This window comes from Thalia democratica, chromosome 2 (assembly GCF_965202585.1).
Source record: "Thalia democratica chromosome 2, ktThaDemo2.hap1.1, whole genome shotgun sequence".
NCBI classification, from domain to species: Eukaryota; Metazoa; Chordata; class Thaliacea; order Salpida; family Salpidae; genus Thalia; species Thalia democratica.
Window position 1 is genome coordinate 41,875,518 of NC_139166.1, and position 16,646 is coordinate 41,892,163.

At 24.3% G+C, this 16,646-nt stretch overlaps 1 protein-coding gene across 3 annotated transcripts in view; it reads left to right on the top strand.

The window, feature by feature from the left end:
- LOC145849920 (furin-like protease kpc-1) overlaps positions 1–15,342 on the top strand; it is a 30,182-nt gene extending 14,840 nt beyond the window's left edge. The window contains exons 7-16 of one of the 3 annotated variants that reach the window (XM_082955027.1): positions 1,674–1,886; positions 3,303–3,403; positions 5,162–5,262; positions 5,334–5,500; positions 7,094–7,239; positions 8,102–8,247; positions 8,894–9,033; positions 11,397–11,475; positions 11,574–11,624; positions 13,943–15,342. In XM_082955027.1, coding sequence (XP_082811153.1) covers positions 1,674–1,886; positions 3,303–3,403; positions 5,162–5,262; positions 5,334–5,500; positions 7,094–7,239; positions 8,102–8,247; positions 8,894–9,033; positions 11,397–11,475; positions 11,574–11,624; positions 13,943–14,469 — 1,671 coding nt within the window. In that variant the 3' untranslated portion in view covers positions 14,470–15,342. Of the gene's footprint in view, positions 1–1,673; positions 1,887–3,302; positions 3,404–5,161; positions 5,263–5,333; positions 5,501–7,093; positions 7,240–8,101; positions 8,248–8,893; positions 9,034–11,396; positions 11,476–11,573; positions 11,625–13,795 lie in introns of all 3 variants that reach the window. The other 2 variants (XM_082955028.1, XM_082955029.1) reach the window with 2 other exon arrangements.
- Positions 15,343–16,646: the final 1,304 nt, after the last annotated feature.

The window sequence follows — 16,646 nt, forward strand, 5'->3', positions numbered from 1 at the left end:
TTAAAAAGTAGCTCTAATCATAAATATTTAATTAGTTGTTTTTGTAAATTGTTTGATTAGGTTAACCTTATACAAAAAAATTAGGTAAAACACAATGACATTTTGTATATGTTTAGGGTATTTATATATTTTTCTTATTTAAGTATGTTATGTATTTTCTATATATTTATACTTTTGCATAGGTTTAATTAAAACTGGTTGATTCTGTTTAATAAAGAATTTTTATGCTTTAATTTTTACTTTTGAAAGTCCTCAGTAAAGTTGATATGACTCAAAAAAAATTAAAAAGACCATATCAAAAATTATTATTATAAGAATAAAGCAAGAAAACTTGATCTTACATTTAGTTAAACTGAATAAAAATTGGTTACTTATTTTAAAAAGATTTTAATTTTTTCTTGAAATGTTAATACGTGTAATTTATTTAAATTGTAAAGTAAAATTACGAATATTTTGAAATAATATTTTATATCATGTTTTGTTAACATTAAAAATATCAAAGATACTTATGACTTATGTTCAAAATAAAAAACGTAATTAAACAAATACTACAAAAGTTTTTACCAGATAAATAAGTTATTGATGTAAGTATGCTATATATAATAAATTTTTCATGCCATACTTTTAAAAATAACGCTTTCAAGCATCTGTTTATCTTTTTAGAGAAAATGATCGCTATGCAAGAAAATTAACTGCACCTTACAAATAGCATGTAGTTTAAGTAGATTGTTTTTATACTCTATCATAATTTATAAATGAAATATCGTATACACACACCTCCTAATAATTCTTTAATTAAAAGGATAAACTAAATTTCAAAAAATACATTTTAAACCATATTAATCAATATTAATTCTGAGGTATTGTACAGTACACATTACTTTTTATTGTAAAAAATATAAATGGTTTATTAAAGAAAAAACTGTTCAAAGTAATACTTAAAAATTCATAGTCAACTAATTTAAAGTATTTTATAATATTAAATAAAACTGCGTATGTAAAACTTAAAAATTCAAAGTCAATTAAATTTTATATCGAATAAAATAGATAAAGATGAATATACATGTATTTTAAAATTGTTTTTTAAAGTGTTAAACAACTGCTTAAAAATTGTTTTTTATTATAACTTATGAACAGTAATAAAATATGTATACTCAATTTAAAACAACTACTTAACGATGTGTATGATTCAATAGTTTGGTAAAAAAATATTTTGTTGTTAAAAATCAATTTTTAACACCAAGGTGAATGTAAAGGACATTTTTCTCTATTTAAACGCAAAATATATTACTTCAACTTATTTTAAAATTCGATACTTTTTTGCTTTTAACTATGGTCCTAACCAATTATATGCTTTTCTTACTTCATTTTGTCATACTTTTATGGCAATTTTTAAAACAGCTTAATTTCAATGACCATTATTTAGTTTCAACAAAAGAACTTATTTAAAATAATAATAGGTTGTTATAGTTCGCTTTACTTATAAAAAAGACAAAGTACCTACATTCACACAAAATTTTATAAAACAAACAAAACACCAAGTTAAATTTACCTGTAAGTAAACAACTGTATTTTTTATAACGTTCCAGTTCATATTGCATCGTATTTAAATTAAGTACATAAAATATATATCATATGTTGAGCCTTAGTAGTAAATAAAAGTTTATCTTCAGGGTCGAAACGGAAAAGGATCTATTTTTGTTTGGGCATCGGGTAATGGCGGCAGGAAAGGTGATGATTGTAACTGTGACGGATACACAAACTCAATATACACACTTTCTATTAGTTCTGCCACGGAGAGCGGAGATGTTCCTTGGTATAGTGAAAGTTGTGCTTCTACTTTAGCTTCTACTTATTCCAGTGGAAATCAAAATGAAAAGCAAATTGTTAGTTTTAGCATAAAAGTATCCTACAAGTGAAAATAATATTTTATTGTCGATAGGAATTTTATTGTGTTTAAATACCATTTGTAACTTAATATGAGTATTTTTTCATAAAAATAACCTTTAAGCTTTTAGAGTCTACTTGGTTCTTTTTTAAAAGTTTAATGTAATGGAAAACAGTTTTAAACATTAATAAAAAAATTTAAATTTAAATTAATTACGACGTAACTATGCAAAGTTATAAAAAATAGGCTATTCAAACTAAGTATTGAGCTTTATAGTGGAGTCAATGCTCATCGAGAAAGAAAATAAACAAAACTAAATACGCAAATATATAAAAATGGAAAAAGCCCTGTTAACAACATATTAACTCAAATTGCGTTATTAATTTTTTTTTAAATAGCATTTTTTTATAACTTTGTATAATTACGTCGTAATTAATTTAAATTCAAAATCATTTATCAATGTTCATAACTGTTTTAAATTTCATTTAACTTTTTAAAAGTAATCAAGTAGATTCAAAAAGCTTTAAGTTTATAATTTTTTATATATTTTTATAAGATATAATTTGTTTTTAAAAGAATTAAATTATTTAAAGTCCATAAAAATATCCATTTATTGCCAACATACCAAAACTTTTACTAATAAATCCAAACTGTTGCTATCTGGTATTTTGTAAAAAAAATAACAAATGTATTGAAAAAAAAACTTGAAGACTGTAACTTGTCCGTGAATCTAATTTAAAAAAATCGTTGAGTTTTCAATACAAAGTATCAAAATGATAATTTTATGATTTCTACTTTAATTTAAATAAAAAGTATTAAGTTTTGCACATCAAAATCAATCTAACCTAAACGGTTATTAACTAAATAAATTAAAAAGTCTAGATTTTTTTATAAATCGAAAACTATGTTGCTTATTGGCTGTTTCAAGCTAAAACTATTTCTTTGCAATAGGAAAATTGTTTGTAGAGGATATGCTAGCTAAATTAAATCAATATTTGAAGGATAAACTTTTAAAACTGTATTAAGTCTAATCGTACATAAGAAATGTTCCAGTATTTAAATTATATAAACAAATGTTGAACTCTTTAAGTCCTGAATTTTAACATTAATTATTTATGATAGTTACATTAAAATTGCATAAATATTTATTTGATAAAAATAGCATTTCCTGAAACACTTCAACATTAAATATGTATACACTATTTGTTATTTAGCAAGTCAGAAATTCTAGTCATATTTTGCTTAAATAATCAAATTAAAGGAAAGTTTCAAGCTTATTTTTGATGGTTACCGAAATAAAAGAACTTAATTTTTGTTTTGTTAATAATATAACTTTGTTTATTTATGTTGTATACTTTTTGTATAAAGTGTTATTATTTTAACATGACGAACGAAGCAACTTTCTAATTTTTAGGTTACAACTGACCTGCACAACTCATGCACAAACAGGCATACTGGTACTTCTGCTAGTGCTCCTTTAGCTGCTGGTATTTGCGCTCTTGCTTTGGAAGCCAAGTTAGTTCTTGTCTTAAATATATTTAATTATTTAATCACTTTCTCAACAATCACCACAAAATTTATAAAATGCAAAGTAAAGCTGCATTGTTCTTAAAGTTTTGATAATGACTCAAGGAATTTAAATAAGTTGTTTATGCAAATATAATAGAAATAACTTTTTTTATTTCCTTTCATGAAACATTAACGTCTCATATTCTAAGGGTAAAATTATGGAGAAAAACATAAATACATAAAAAGTAAATTATTTTAACTTTACAGATATTTAATAAAATAAATTCAAGATTTTTTTATATATCTTTTTGTATAATAGTTATTTAAACTTACTTAATTAAAAAATAACGTTTTGTTGTTTGATTTCTAAAAATTTTAAAAGTAGCAGAATTATATTTTTAAATATGTAATTTTAGAATAGATGAGAAACTATTTTTTAATAAGTAGCTTTAAACAAAACACTTTGTTCAGTATTTTTTGTCTTTTACTACAAAAAGTGCCTAGTGTAAATTAAACAAGCTTTAAACATATAAATTCTTTTAAGTTAAAAAAATGCTTATTAATAAGTTTTCTAAATTGTATAGCTGTTTGAAAGAAGTAACCCTGAAAAAATCTATAATTTTGAACTAAAATCAACTAAAAAGTCTGGAGCTTTAAAGAAATTTTACATCTAAAAATAGAAGTTTAGGTTATATACGAAAATCTATGATATAAAAAATATTTTTGTTCCTTTTTCGAATTTTATTTATTTTTAAACACTTTAAAGTAGCATTACAGTATCTTTTTAATATTTCTATACTATTGAAGACAGTTGTTAACCTTAAACTTAATTTTATACTACAAATAGACTAAAAAACTTGTACTTTCAAAAGCCTAGAGAAATTCAGAAAATCTGGATTTATTTTAAAAGCTTTGGTAACGCTGTAGTTAAAATTTTTCTCTTATAACATAACTTTCTAGTGGAATTATAATGTTTTATTACTAATTTCAAGTACATAGTTTTTGATAGTGGGGTTTACAAGCAAAAAATTGAAGTACTATAAAACTTAAATTTTTTTACCTCTCATGTGTTTACAACTCATTTTGATAGATAACAGATTGAGTAATCTTCTGTTTTAGATAATATTTTATAAAAGTAAAGCGATACCAATAGAACCAAGTAATGTATATAATATCAAAAAATAACTAAGTAGTTCAATAATAAATAATTGGTCATTACAATAACTAAATAAATCTTACTATTTCAAAAACTAAAAAACTTACGAGTAAAAATGTTTTAGTATACCTAAACTTGTAAAAGACTTATAGTTTTTAAAATAAGTATTTTGTATTAGTCACACTACTTATAAGTAAAAGTAGCTGTTATTTTACAGTGAACTAATTTAAACTTTTTCTTTGTTATCTAAACTGTTTTAATTTTGTGTAAACAGGAAGTGTGTTTATTTTTAAGTAGTTTATTAAATTTCTTTACCCCCTTAATTAACAATCAAATTATTCCATTTTAGTTCATAAAATTAATTTTTATATAAACTTTTATTAGTTTATTAATGATTAACATAATTTAACCATTTATATCCCATTAACTTTATACGATAGCTCTCTTAATTGAATAAATTTTGTTACGTATATTGTTTGTAAACATCATTTTTACAACAACTACAAACCATATCACTCTCAAAAAGATAACTAAGTTCAATTTATTAGTAGTTTTTAATTTTTTTTTAATATTCACTCATTGAAGTTTTACTAGCTTAATTTTTGCAGTCCAAACCTAACATGGAGAGATTTACAACATTTAGTAGTAGAAACTGCAAAACCTGAAAAGCTAAAGGGGATATGGCAAGTCAACGGTGCCAATAAAAAAGGTTTCAATTGTTTCTGAAAGTGACGTAATTCTGTGGTTCATTTTTCCTAATGTAACGTAAAATTTTGACAGTGTCAGACAAGTTTGGCTTCGGCATGATGAACGCGGGTGGTATGGTTAAGAGAGCACTGACTTGGAAAAACGTCGACGAGCAAATAAAATGTAACATATCTGTTATAAGCGCCGTAAAACCACCAAGGTTTTTAATGATGACTCAAAGTATAGATGTATTAGTAGATGTAAGTTTAAATAGAAAATATATAAAACTAACTTGCAAGTGTCAAAACTAGACATTCCTAATTTATTATTTGTTTGAATTTCTAAAATTCACTGTTGAATTGAAATGTTTTAAAAGTTGTTCGAAATATCTAGTGTATGTTTTGAATTTCCTGTAAGTTGTACCCAAAACCTTTTTTTCTTAACTTTTTTTGTTCTTAATTTCAAACTTCAGAATACCTAGTGTAAGTTAATAAAATGACTATAATACTCTGTTTTTATTTTTTAATTTTTTATATGTTTAAATATGGAAAGTCAATTATTAAGTATAAATTTGTGTATAACTAGTTCATATTTCTTAATTCTGATTTTTTGTATATTCTTTGTTATGTCAATAGAGTAGTTTTGTGTTTTTTTTTTTTGCTTAAAAAGCTACTTAAGCTGACAGCTGATTTATGGAGTCATATTTATTTAATATTGTCAATGAATATTCTTTGAATTATAACAAAAGAATTTTGTATAAATAAATATATATTTGAAGTGTATTTAAGGCCACATATTTAAGAGTTCTAAAATACAATAATGAGTATTTAATAGATCACAGTTTTATCTTTTATTGAAATGAAGTGTATAAAATCTTGTAATTGACTAGATTTGAAATATTTACTAAAAATTAAACAAAAAAGTAAATTTTTTAAAATAACTCTAGATATTATGTGACTACTACTTGAATAAAATTTCCAATAGCGAACCCCACTTTAATATTACTTATAATTACGTCATGATTGTCTATCTGACCTCACCAATTCTAATTTAGTACAGTAGTTATGAGTAAAAATCTTTTTGAAAAATCAGATAATTTTAAAAACCATTTTTTATCGATCAGATAAATTTTATTAGTTAGCCTCCTTTATTAATTATTATAGGATTGAAGAAATGTTAATGTAACTGTTGTATAGTTTTATAAGCTAAAAAGGTCTGTGTTCAAAGTTTATATAAAATGCTTTTTAATTTTTAGCCGTATATACTTAAGACTAAGTTAACTTTCAAAATATTATAAAAACATAATTTGATATAAGTGCTTTTTACTAACTTTAAAATATTTTTTGTTATGTTTTTTTCAATGCCATTTTTTCGCTGTGCTGTGTTTATTAGTTAGCTACATATAAATTATGAGCAGAAGTGTTACAAGATTTATAATTAATAAAACTTTTAAATCTTTTAATGAGAGGCCAATTTGTAGAGCTTTTATAAAATATTAATTGCAATAAAACGACATAACTCTAGTGTCGCTTTCTAATGTTTTTCAGAATTTTTAGTTAAAAATAAAAAATATTTGATAAAGTACTTTTTTTCAAACTTTTTAAGAATGAAACACTTCTGCTCATAATTGATGTGTTTATGTTATTTTGATTTTTAATTTCAAAACAGTAAGTAAAAGAGTTATTTTAGCGATAAATTAGTTAAATTATCTTTGCAATTGAACTGTTGTTAAAAATCCTTTTAATTAAATATAAATGGAAAAACTATGTAAAAAAAGCGTAAACTTATAAAAGGAAGTTTTAAACTTAAGTCGTTTTCATATACTACTGTAATTGGTTTTTTGTACATGACAGGTAACGTCTAATAAATGCAGGGGTATTTTGCCTGATAAATTAGAACATGTGCAAGCTGAAATTACATTAAACGCTAAACATAGAGGCGGAATCAGTATAATTTTAGAAAGTCCTAGCGGAACGACAAGTAATTTACTTAGCTTCAGGTAGTTATTTTTATCGGTTCTGTAGGTCTTTTGCTTTTGTAATATTTGTGTATTATCTCGTTTTATACTATTTTCGTTGCTGTAAGACTATTTAAAATTGAAGGGTTGTAGTAAAAAAATTCTGATATTCCGGATATTAAATTTTCCGTTATGTTTAAACTTTTATATACTAAAATTTACTCGTAATGTGTTTTATTAGCTTTGTCGCGCAAGTGCGATGGCATTAAAACTAAAATATATATTTGTTTTCACGTTTCAATTTTTGCGGTTTTAACGTAGTTTGATAGATGAAAAGAAAAAAAAAACCAACAATAGAATCAGAAAACTTATTTCAAATTTATCTTACTAATTTAAACTTTGCAAATTTATTTAAAAATTTTTGATATTGTGTGAACAAGGAAATGAATAAGATTTTTTTTCTTAAGATTCAGCGTATACGGAAAGTGTTAAATATTCATTTTGTTTAGTTATTTTTAATACTTGTATCTGTTATTTTAAATTATGTACAGATTAAAAAGACTAAATTAAATTATTTAAATAAAGAATAAGTAAAACATATGACTTATTTTACTCATATAAGCTAAAATTTGTTTCCGGTTTTAATATTTTCATTTACTATAATTAAATAAAACAAAAATACATTTTACTTTATTTTAGGCTTAAATTTATTCTCAAATACCATACTAAATAAATGTACTAATGTAATTTAATTTATTATTTGTTGATGAACTTAGATTTCCTCAAGTGTATGAAATTTATCTAAAAACAAAAAATATAATAACATGAAAAAAAAATTGTTAAAATAAAACTTTATACATGATTTTTAGTAAAAGTATTGACTAAGCTTTATACATACATAAAGAAAAAGTGATGAAGATTCCAGTGAAGGTTTTACTAGATGGCCGTTCATGACCACCCACAAATGGGGTGAAAATCCGGAAGGAAGATGGAAATTAACTATTCATTACAAACCAATAACGCGATTTTCAAAATCACTTAATTCTGGAAGTATGTTTTGATCAGTTGTTTAACAATTACTGCTTTACTATAAAATTGTAAATTATATGTAGTGTTTTGTATATGTTTTAGATTAACAGTCAATTTTTATAAAAAGCCGATACTTTAAAGTTTTAAACAACTGTTAAATAATATCAAAATGTATTTTGTTTTTCTGTAAGTTCTAGTTATCACTCAAAAAGTTGTTGTAAGGGAGACTTGTTTTATCACTTAAACTAAACATTTAAGTTTTGTAAACTTTTAGTTTAAAATTTAAAGTCAATTGGTAAAAATAAATGTAAATGCATTAAACAAGGTGTTTTATGTGGCTTAAAGTTAAATATATTTAGTAATGATTAAAATACAAAACCTCTAACAAAAAAGTTATTTTTATAATAAATAGTTTATTAAGCTATATAACAAAACACGTGTTTACAACTAGTAGTTTTATGATATCCTTACTAAAAATATTTTGTAAGGATTATAAAAGTTAATTATATATCATCATAATTTTCTTCTATTATTCAATTTATTTTTAAAGCAATTATTAAAACTTATAATGGTACCAAAAATAGCTGAAATATGTACAAATTTGAAAGTTTTAGATAAGTATAAAACATATTTTTTTCTTAATAACTGATTTGTAATAATTTTTCAGTTGGCGAACTTCAATATTACAACTTAATTTTGTACGGAACTTCAAAAAGTAAAACTATGTACAATAATGAAGATGGTCCTCATGAAATTAAGGAGGTAGATGTTTCTACTTCTGTTGTTAGCACCACTGTGGCATCAGTCGTGAGTAGCATGTAAAAGCATGTTACTTGAGCTTTATATTATTCTCATAATATACAAAAAAAAAAAATGCAAAAACTAAAGCTTTATTTACTTAAACATGACAGTATAAGGAGTTCGTTCCGAGAGTATAATTTTGATTAAAACAATTTGTTTAACTAGGGGTATATACCAGAAAAAGCCTTTTTTTTTCATGTTTAGATTGTTTTACATAAATAAAAAACACTCCATAACGTAAAATTGCAATGCAATGTTCAGTGACAAGCACTACTATGTGCTAAATTTCAATACAAAGTTGTTTTAATAAATATATTTTTTTTAGAGTTTAATTTTATTTACCTAGCAAGGATTTATAAATAAAATATAAAATATAAATACCTGGAATTTTAAACTGTTTTAATATGTAATGAAATTTCAATTAGAAACAAAAAATTAGTCAAAAATTAAAATTAAAATTGCATCATTTAAAACGTTATTACTTTAAAAAAATGAAAAGTAGCTTTGCATAATCTTTTTAATGTTGTTATACTATTTAAGATAGTTTATTTTTTTAAGAACAAGGGACCAAAATTTTGTACTTTTTAAAACTGGAAGAAGTTCAAAAAGTCAAAAAAATATCGAAAAACCTTAGGCAACTCTGATAATTGTATTGTTTCTAAACTATAGTGAAAGTCGTCAATAGGTTCTTAGATCAAATCTTTATACACTACTAATTTGATAATCCTTTTTTTCAATTATGCATCTTAAAAATTGTTATGTAATTTAGCATACCATAAACAGGGTGACCCAAAAATCATAATCGTAGTTTTAATTTAAATTTTTCATAAAAAATTATAATTAAAACTATAAAATTTTTAACTCAATACATACAAATATCAGTATTTTAATTATAACAACTTTAACAACAAATAAATGATAGTTAATGCAAAATTATTTTTATAAATTTCTACCATTCGCACTTTGACATATATTAGCTTTTTTAAAACCGTTTTACTGATCCGTAAAAGTTTTGGGTTATGCTTTGGGTCAGTAAAATATAATACTAAACTAACAAATAGTACACTATTTTCTTATATTTAACAATGTAAATTTTGTCGTTAAAATTATAATAATCTTTTAAACAGTATTGATTTGAATTTAAACATTACAAAATGCTAAAATCGGAAATGACTTTTAAAACATCCTGTTTTGTGATATTATAAATTGATTTGTGTTGCTAAAAAAATCTAAAATTCAGATCAAAGTATTTTCATAATAGTGTTTTTAACGTTGAGAAAGTTATGTATTTTGAAATAATAACAAAAAAGGACTGTTATTACTCTCATTTGAGATATTTCTTTTTTAGATACTGATAAAATAAAACAATTGAAGTTTTATCATTTGATTTTTAAAACTTTTCTAGCTTTAGCAATAGTATTTTTATTAAAAATGTAATCAAGTTTAAAGTTATTTAAATAAACTGTTATTTATGATTTGTTGTAAAATAACGTATTACAACTGGTGGTGATTTTTGAAACAAAAATTTGTATTGAAAAGTTAAACTTTATCCGTGAAAACATATGCTAATATAGTACTAATACTAAAAATTAAAATTCACTCTAATTTTGATTAGTTTCAAATTACTTTCAAACTATTTTTAGTTGTTATTTTAATTTCAAAATTTTTGCAGTATACTGTGTTATCTAATTTTATGATATAACGAAAATAAATTGTACTAATAAATTTCTATAAAGTTATGTTTCTATTACATACACAGGGTTGCTACTTTACCTGGAAACCTGAAAAAACCTGGAATTTGACAATTTAGGCAAAAAAAAACCTGGAATTTGAGAAATTTTGAAAAAAAACCTGGAAAAACCTCGAATTTTAACAATTTTCACATGTTTAATTGTAAAATTTCGATTTGAATCAAAAAATCTATCATCTAAATAAAACATTTTTGTAATCATCAAAGTTTTTTTTATTAAAAATCATATTTAAAGTAGCTTTATAGTATTTTTTCAATGTTTTTTTTTTACTATTTAACACAGTTTCTTACCTTTACTTAACTCTAAACTATAAATATACCCAAAAATGTATACTTATAAAAACCTGGAACACATTTGGAAAACCTGGAAAATTTTCAAAAAAACGAGTTGCAACCCTGCATACAGTGATTTAAGGATGTTAAAATTTTAACTTCCATTAATATTTTATTTAACTTTATTGTGTAAAAGTGCAGCTATTTAAGAACTGTAAAAAAGTTCTGGAAACTCTACTTATAACTCGCTGAATTTTCAAATTTTCTTTTATAAGCCGTTTAATTTTAAAGCTAATATTTTCAACTTATTATAATGTTAATCCTACTCTTATTTTTATCTAAATAGGACAAAACGCATAGAAGGGTTACACCAACTGGAGTTTTTCAAAACAATAAAACTGATGATGAGCAATCAACTAGATCTTGTGAGTATTTTACTGTCAATTTAAATAAAGATTTAAGTTTGTAAAAAAAGATATTGACTAAGAAAATTAATAGTTCTAATTGAATAATGGCTTTACAGATTCGGCAAAATGCTTACTTTTCTCGAAATTCAACGCTTCAGTTTGCATAGGTTAGTTTATAAGTATTGTAAATGTAGTTGTTGTGAAAGTGAAGTGATAAATTAGACATAAACTATATTGGATAGTTATTTTTTACTAGATTAGCTCACTTTTTTAGCACTTTTACAACATGCTTTTTTTTTGATTATTTAAAAACAACGAACTTTTTTGAATACTATATTAATTTAAACTGTATATCAGTCGTCTTTGAAAAAAAGGATACTTAATTAACTTCAAAACATACAAATTGGGAATAATTAGCTGATAAATAAGTGTAGTTAAGTTAATAGTTGCATAAATTTTTGAAATTAGTTTTTAAATAATACCTACATTAAGTTTTTTTTTTAAATTTAAATTTTTATTTGTATACAAGTAAAAGTACTGCGAAAGTCTGGACCGTTTCTTTATTTTTGCTTTAAACAAATAAGCTGTATATTTATTTACTATTGTTCATGTTGTTTTTACTACTTGATAAATCTTATTATCAACATCAAAGAAAAATAAGTTAATTTAATTTATCAGTTATGTTATCAAGGAGATTTGTTTGAAAAATTTAAAGTTGAAAGTTTTACTGAAATTTTATCTATAGATTTAATTAACTGTCATAAAGTCCCGAGTTATTTAGTAGATTTTTCAAGCTAGTAGTTCTTTAAAGTCCTAAAAATCATATTAAATAGTTGTTAGTAACTTTGGTCAAAATCAGCTTATAAAACATAAGTTTAAATTGTTTCAATAATTTTAGTAACTCTTTTTTACGATACTTCAACACACATAGGCGAATGTGGTTGTCAGGGAGTAATAGTTAATTAGGGAACCTTGTTGTATAATATTTTGCTAGTGTCATCATAAAGCGTGTAAAAGCGTCATACTAATGGATTTAATTACTAAGCCCTGATATTTTTTGTAAAAAACTCATAAAATTTTAGACAAAAGCTGATTGCATAAATCTAAGTATTTATTTTAATCAAATTTTACATAACTAAGATCAGAGTATGATCAGTCAGTGTTATGTTTAACTATGACTGTTTGACGTTTGACTTTTTCTTCATCAAGTTCTTGATTGTTACGTATTCTAAATTATTATACTTAAGACATTTCATTTTACTCTTTTTCCTAAAGTTATAAATAAAATGTCATTGTGAAAAACCCAGATAATACTTATTTATAAGTAAAGCTTGTGCATGTGTTTTGTGTATATGTTGTGTCGTGTCAATACCAACATATTAATAAGTAGTTTTTAATTATGTCTTATTTTTTAGTATGTACTGTACATATCTATTTATGGGCATAGGGTAGGGGGTGAATCTTTTTTTTTTACAACGTAATCTTATTTTGTAGATTTTTAACTAAGCTGAAAGCTCCTTTTTACAGATTTTTAAAATTCAAAATAATTTTTGAGATATAGCCGGTGAAAGTCGGAGAGTATAATAGGTTGTTTATAGAAGGCGCAAACTAAAAAAGCAAAATAAGACTATTTCACTAAAAATCTATCTGCTCCTACGCTTTTTCAGATAATTACCTCAAACTTTTAGAAAGTGTCCCTTGCAATGTTTAAAAAGTTCTGTAGGTACATAACAAAATAAACAAATACACTTTTTTTTTCATAATTTTTTCTTTTCTTAAAACTCAGTAAAATAAAATCGTAAAAGCAGTGATTTACCCCCTCCCATATGCCTTTAATAAATTTCCATTTTGATTAGTTTAATTGGCAACAACAAATTATTTTTTTTAATAAATGAAATTTTAAATATGTTAATATCCAGACTAATTACAATTTTTAATCTTTTATTTTAGTATACTAAATAAAACAAATCTTTATACTAGCTAAATTTGATATTATTTTCATTCAAGTTAGGTTAGTCAAGCTAAACTTTTGCAGTAAAATTTAGAAACGATGTAAAATCAATTTTTTTTTGTAATGATAATATACATGTATATAAGTTTAATAAATTACATTATAAAACATGAACATTAGAAAAAATATTGTATAAATATATGTGCTTATAACATAAATATTAAAATGGCTAATAAGCCAAACAATCATTTAACTTAGTTTCCCTTTAAAATAAATTCGATTTTTAAATGTTGTATTCTTTCAATTTTAAATTTAAGATACAACTTTTTAAAATCAAGTAGTGGTTCAAATAATCGCAGTACTAAATTCAAATTAACTTCCGCTTAGTTTTATTTATTTTATGTTCCTTCTTCGAATGGACAATGTGAAAACTAAATTGATGATATCACAACTTGACACTCAACAATCTTGTAATTTGTATATATACTAAAATTTGACAACCTCCATTCTGCATGATGTACCCAAAATCACCAGCTTGCCAACCTGAATTTGTTCTGAACACGAAAAACAACCGATGCGTTTTCAATTGCGGGGAGAAAATGTACGCCAAAAAGGAAAAAGTTGCTGAACAGGACAGAGAAGGAGTGCAAACGAGGCTGGTGTGCGATAACTGTCCACCTGGCTGCTTGAGCTGCCTAGATTCTGTTGACGACCGTTGCACGCAATGTGAAAACAATTTTTACATGCCTGAAAATGTTGATGAGTGCTATCCGCTGCAGGAAGGGAATATAAAAAACATGCACAACAGAGAAAACAAAACAAAGATCGCAAACGATCCCTCTAAAGTCTTTTGGGCTCTTTGCCTTGCTTTAGTAACTGTATCATTGTTAGTGTTTGTTATAGCTATGATATCATGCAAAAAAGGGCACAGTTTTGATAAGACACAAAAGTACTCGTCTTTAGCTAAGGTATCAAACTTGGAGGATTTTGACATTGGAGACGATGATGTTATCACTTACGTCAGAGGTGATGAACAAAAGGTGGCATTGTTGAAATCGTAAACAAAAAACTTATTATTACTGAAATGTTTGTTTTGTTTATCATTAGTTTTAAGCTGCTCAAAGATTCACACAAAATTGTTTTTTACAAAGCAAAACTTTAAAATCACGGTCTTGTGATTAATTATTTTATAACACAACTTACAAAACTTTATCACAAAACCAATTATAAAAAATTATAAAATGCTTAAAAATTGTATTATGTTTGTGCATGTTTTATAGTTTAACGAACAGTAAATCTTGAAAAATTACTTTTTTTATAAGTCAATATTAAAAGTTTATGTTATGTTTATCAAACTATGAAACGCTTTTCAAACTTTGTTATCAGTTTTATTTTATTAAATTTAGTTTTTGTTATGTATAAATTCCAAGTCTTTCTATTTTTGGGCTCAAGTCTGCCTTGTTTTATGTTGCAGTACGAAAATTTTTATAAACTTACCTTTTAACGAATTAATACTAAAGAAGCAAATTTTTAGAGGTATATTTGCAGTTCTTTTTTAGTCAATGTGCTTTTGGTAAAAAAAAATTAAGGAATTTTTTATAATATGAAAATAAAGTGCCTTTCTTTAAAAATAATACACATTTAACACATTCAAAATTTGTTTACCTTTTCTTATTACTTATAGTTTTGTATTTATTTTTTGCTTGAATATTCTATTTTTATTTTTCTTTAGTTTATTATGCAATCTTGGAGACATCAAACTCTGTGATTTTTCGAATCCAAACTTTTTTATTATTAGTTTTGTATTATAAGTTTTGTCTTGATACATTATCAAATATAATCAAGTACTTTTATTTACTGCACATTTTTATATTAGTGTGATTTTAGTCTTAAATTGAAAACGACTAAATTACATATACTTTACTTGCTTTATCTTTCGTACTACTTTTTTTTAAATTACATCGAATCTTTAAAACGAGTTGTTATGTATTTAGAATTATTACTATTTATTTAAAATTTACTATACTTAATTTTTATAGTAAAAGTGTAGGCAATCCTTTAGTTGATAAGCGAGATTTCTATTATTTAGTCTAACACTGGGTAATTTTTTGAAAAAAGTTAAAGAAATCATAAAATACTTAGCGTAAACTTTCGTAAACTATATGAAAATTTATAAACTAGTATTCTCAATTAATGTCTAAGACATTTTTTGGTTCATTCAAGTTATTAGCTTTATTACCTGTTTCATAGTTGTATAGAATATCATTTTTGTCTCCTCATAAGCATAAGTTAAAATTCTATATAACGTCAGTAAATGTTTTCAATCAAGTTTATTTTTATTACCTATTTAATACCGATCAATTATAAATGAAGAGGGACTTTTTTAACTGTATTTGAGGCAACACGAGAATGACCTGTTTATGTTTGGAAATTGTGTTTTGTTTTCAAACAAAAGTTTTGAAGTTATTTCCTCACATAGAGCAGTCCATGGCAATTATTTTTGTCAGTATACCCCTCCTAAATAGCTCATTTACACACACTCTGATTCCCGATAGGGTGATTCATTAGTACAAAATTTAAGTATATATGTTATTCGTATGCAACTTGCGCGGCTGGTTTTGATTGTTCAAATTAATTGCCTCCTTTTTCAAGCTCTCATTTAAATTTGAAGTGTTTGCTTATCGTACTGCAAAAGTTGCTTGCTGCAGTTTAGATATGTTTCTTATCACCCTTTTTTCATTATTTTTCTACTTGTTGTAGTTCTAACAAGATCCGATTTTTTTTTATAATTATGACTGTCTAACTCAATCTTCATGTAAGTGTTCTGAAATTTCTTATTAAAGGGTTGCCACAAGTCAGGAAAAACCAAAAAAAAGTGACAGAAGTCAGGAAAAAATGGGAGTTTTCTAAGAAAAGTCTAGAAATTTGATATAAACAAGTTCTTAATAAAAGTGTCTATCATCACTGGAAACTACATTTTGCTAATACATCGATCATACACAGATGGTTTAAATGGTGCAATGTAAGCTAGGTAGTTAAATCCAGCAAAATAACTGTTGTTTTAACCTGTATAAAAGTAGTATTGAAAACTTTACATGTTGTACATGATAAAAACTATTTTATTTTTTAGCGGTTTTAATTAAGAATTTGAGTTAAAAAGTCAGGATTTTTTTTTCAAATATGTGGCAATCCTGCTATTATTTTCTAATGTCTCTTCTAAATAAGTTTCTTTTTGTGC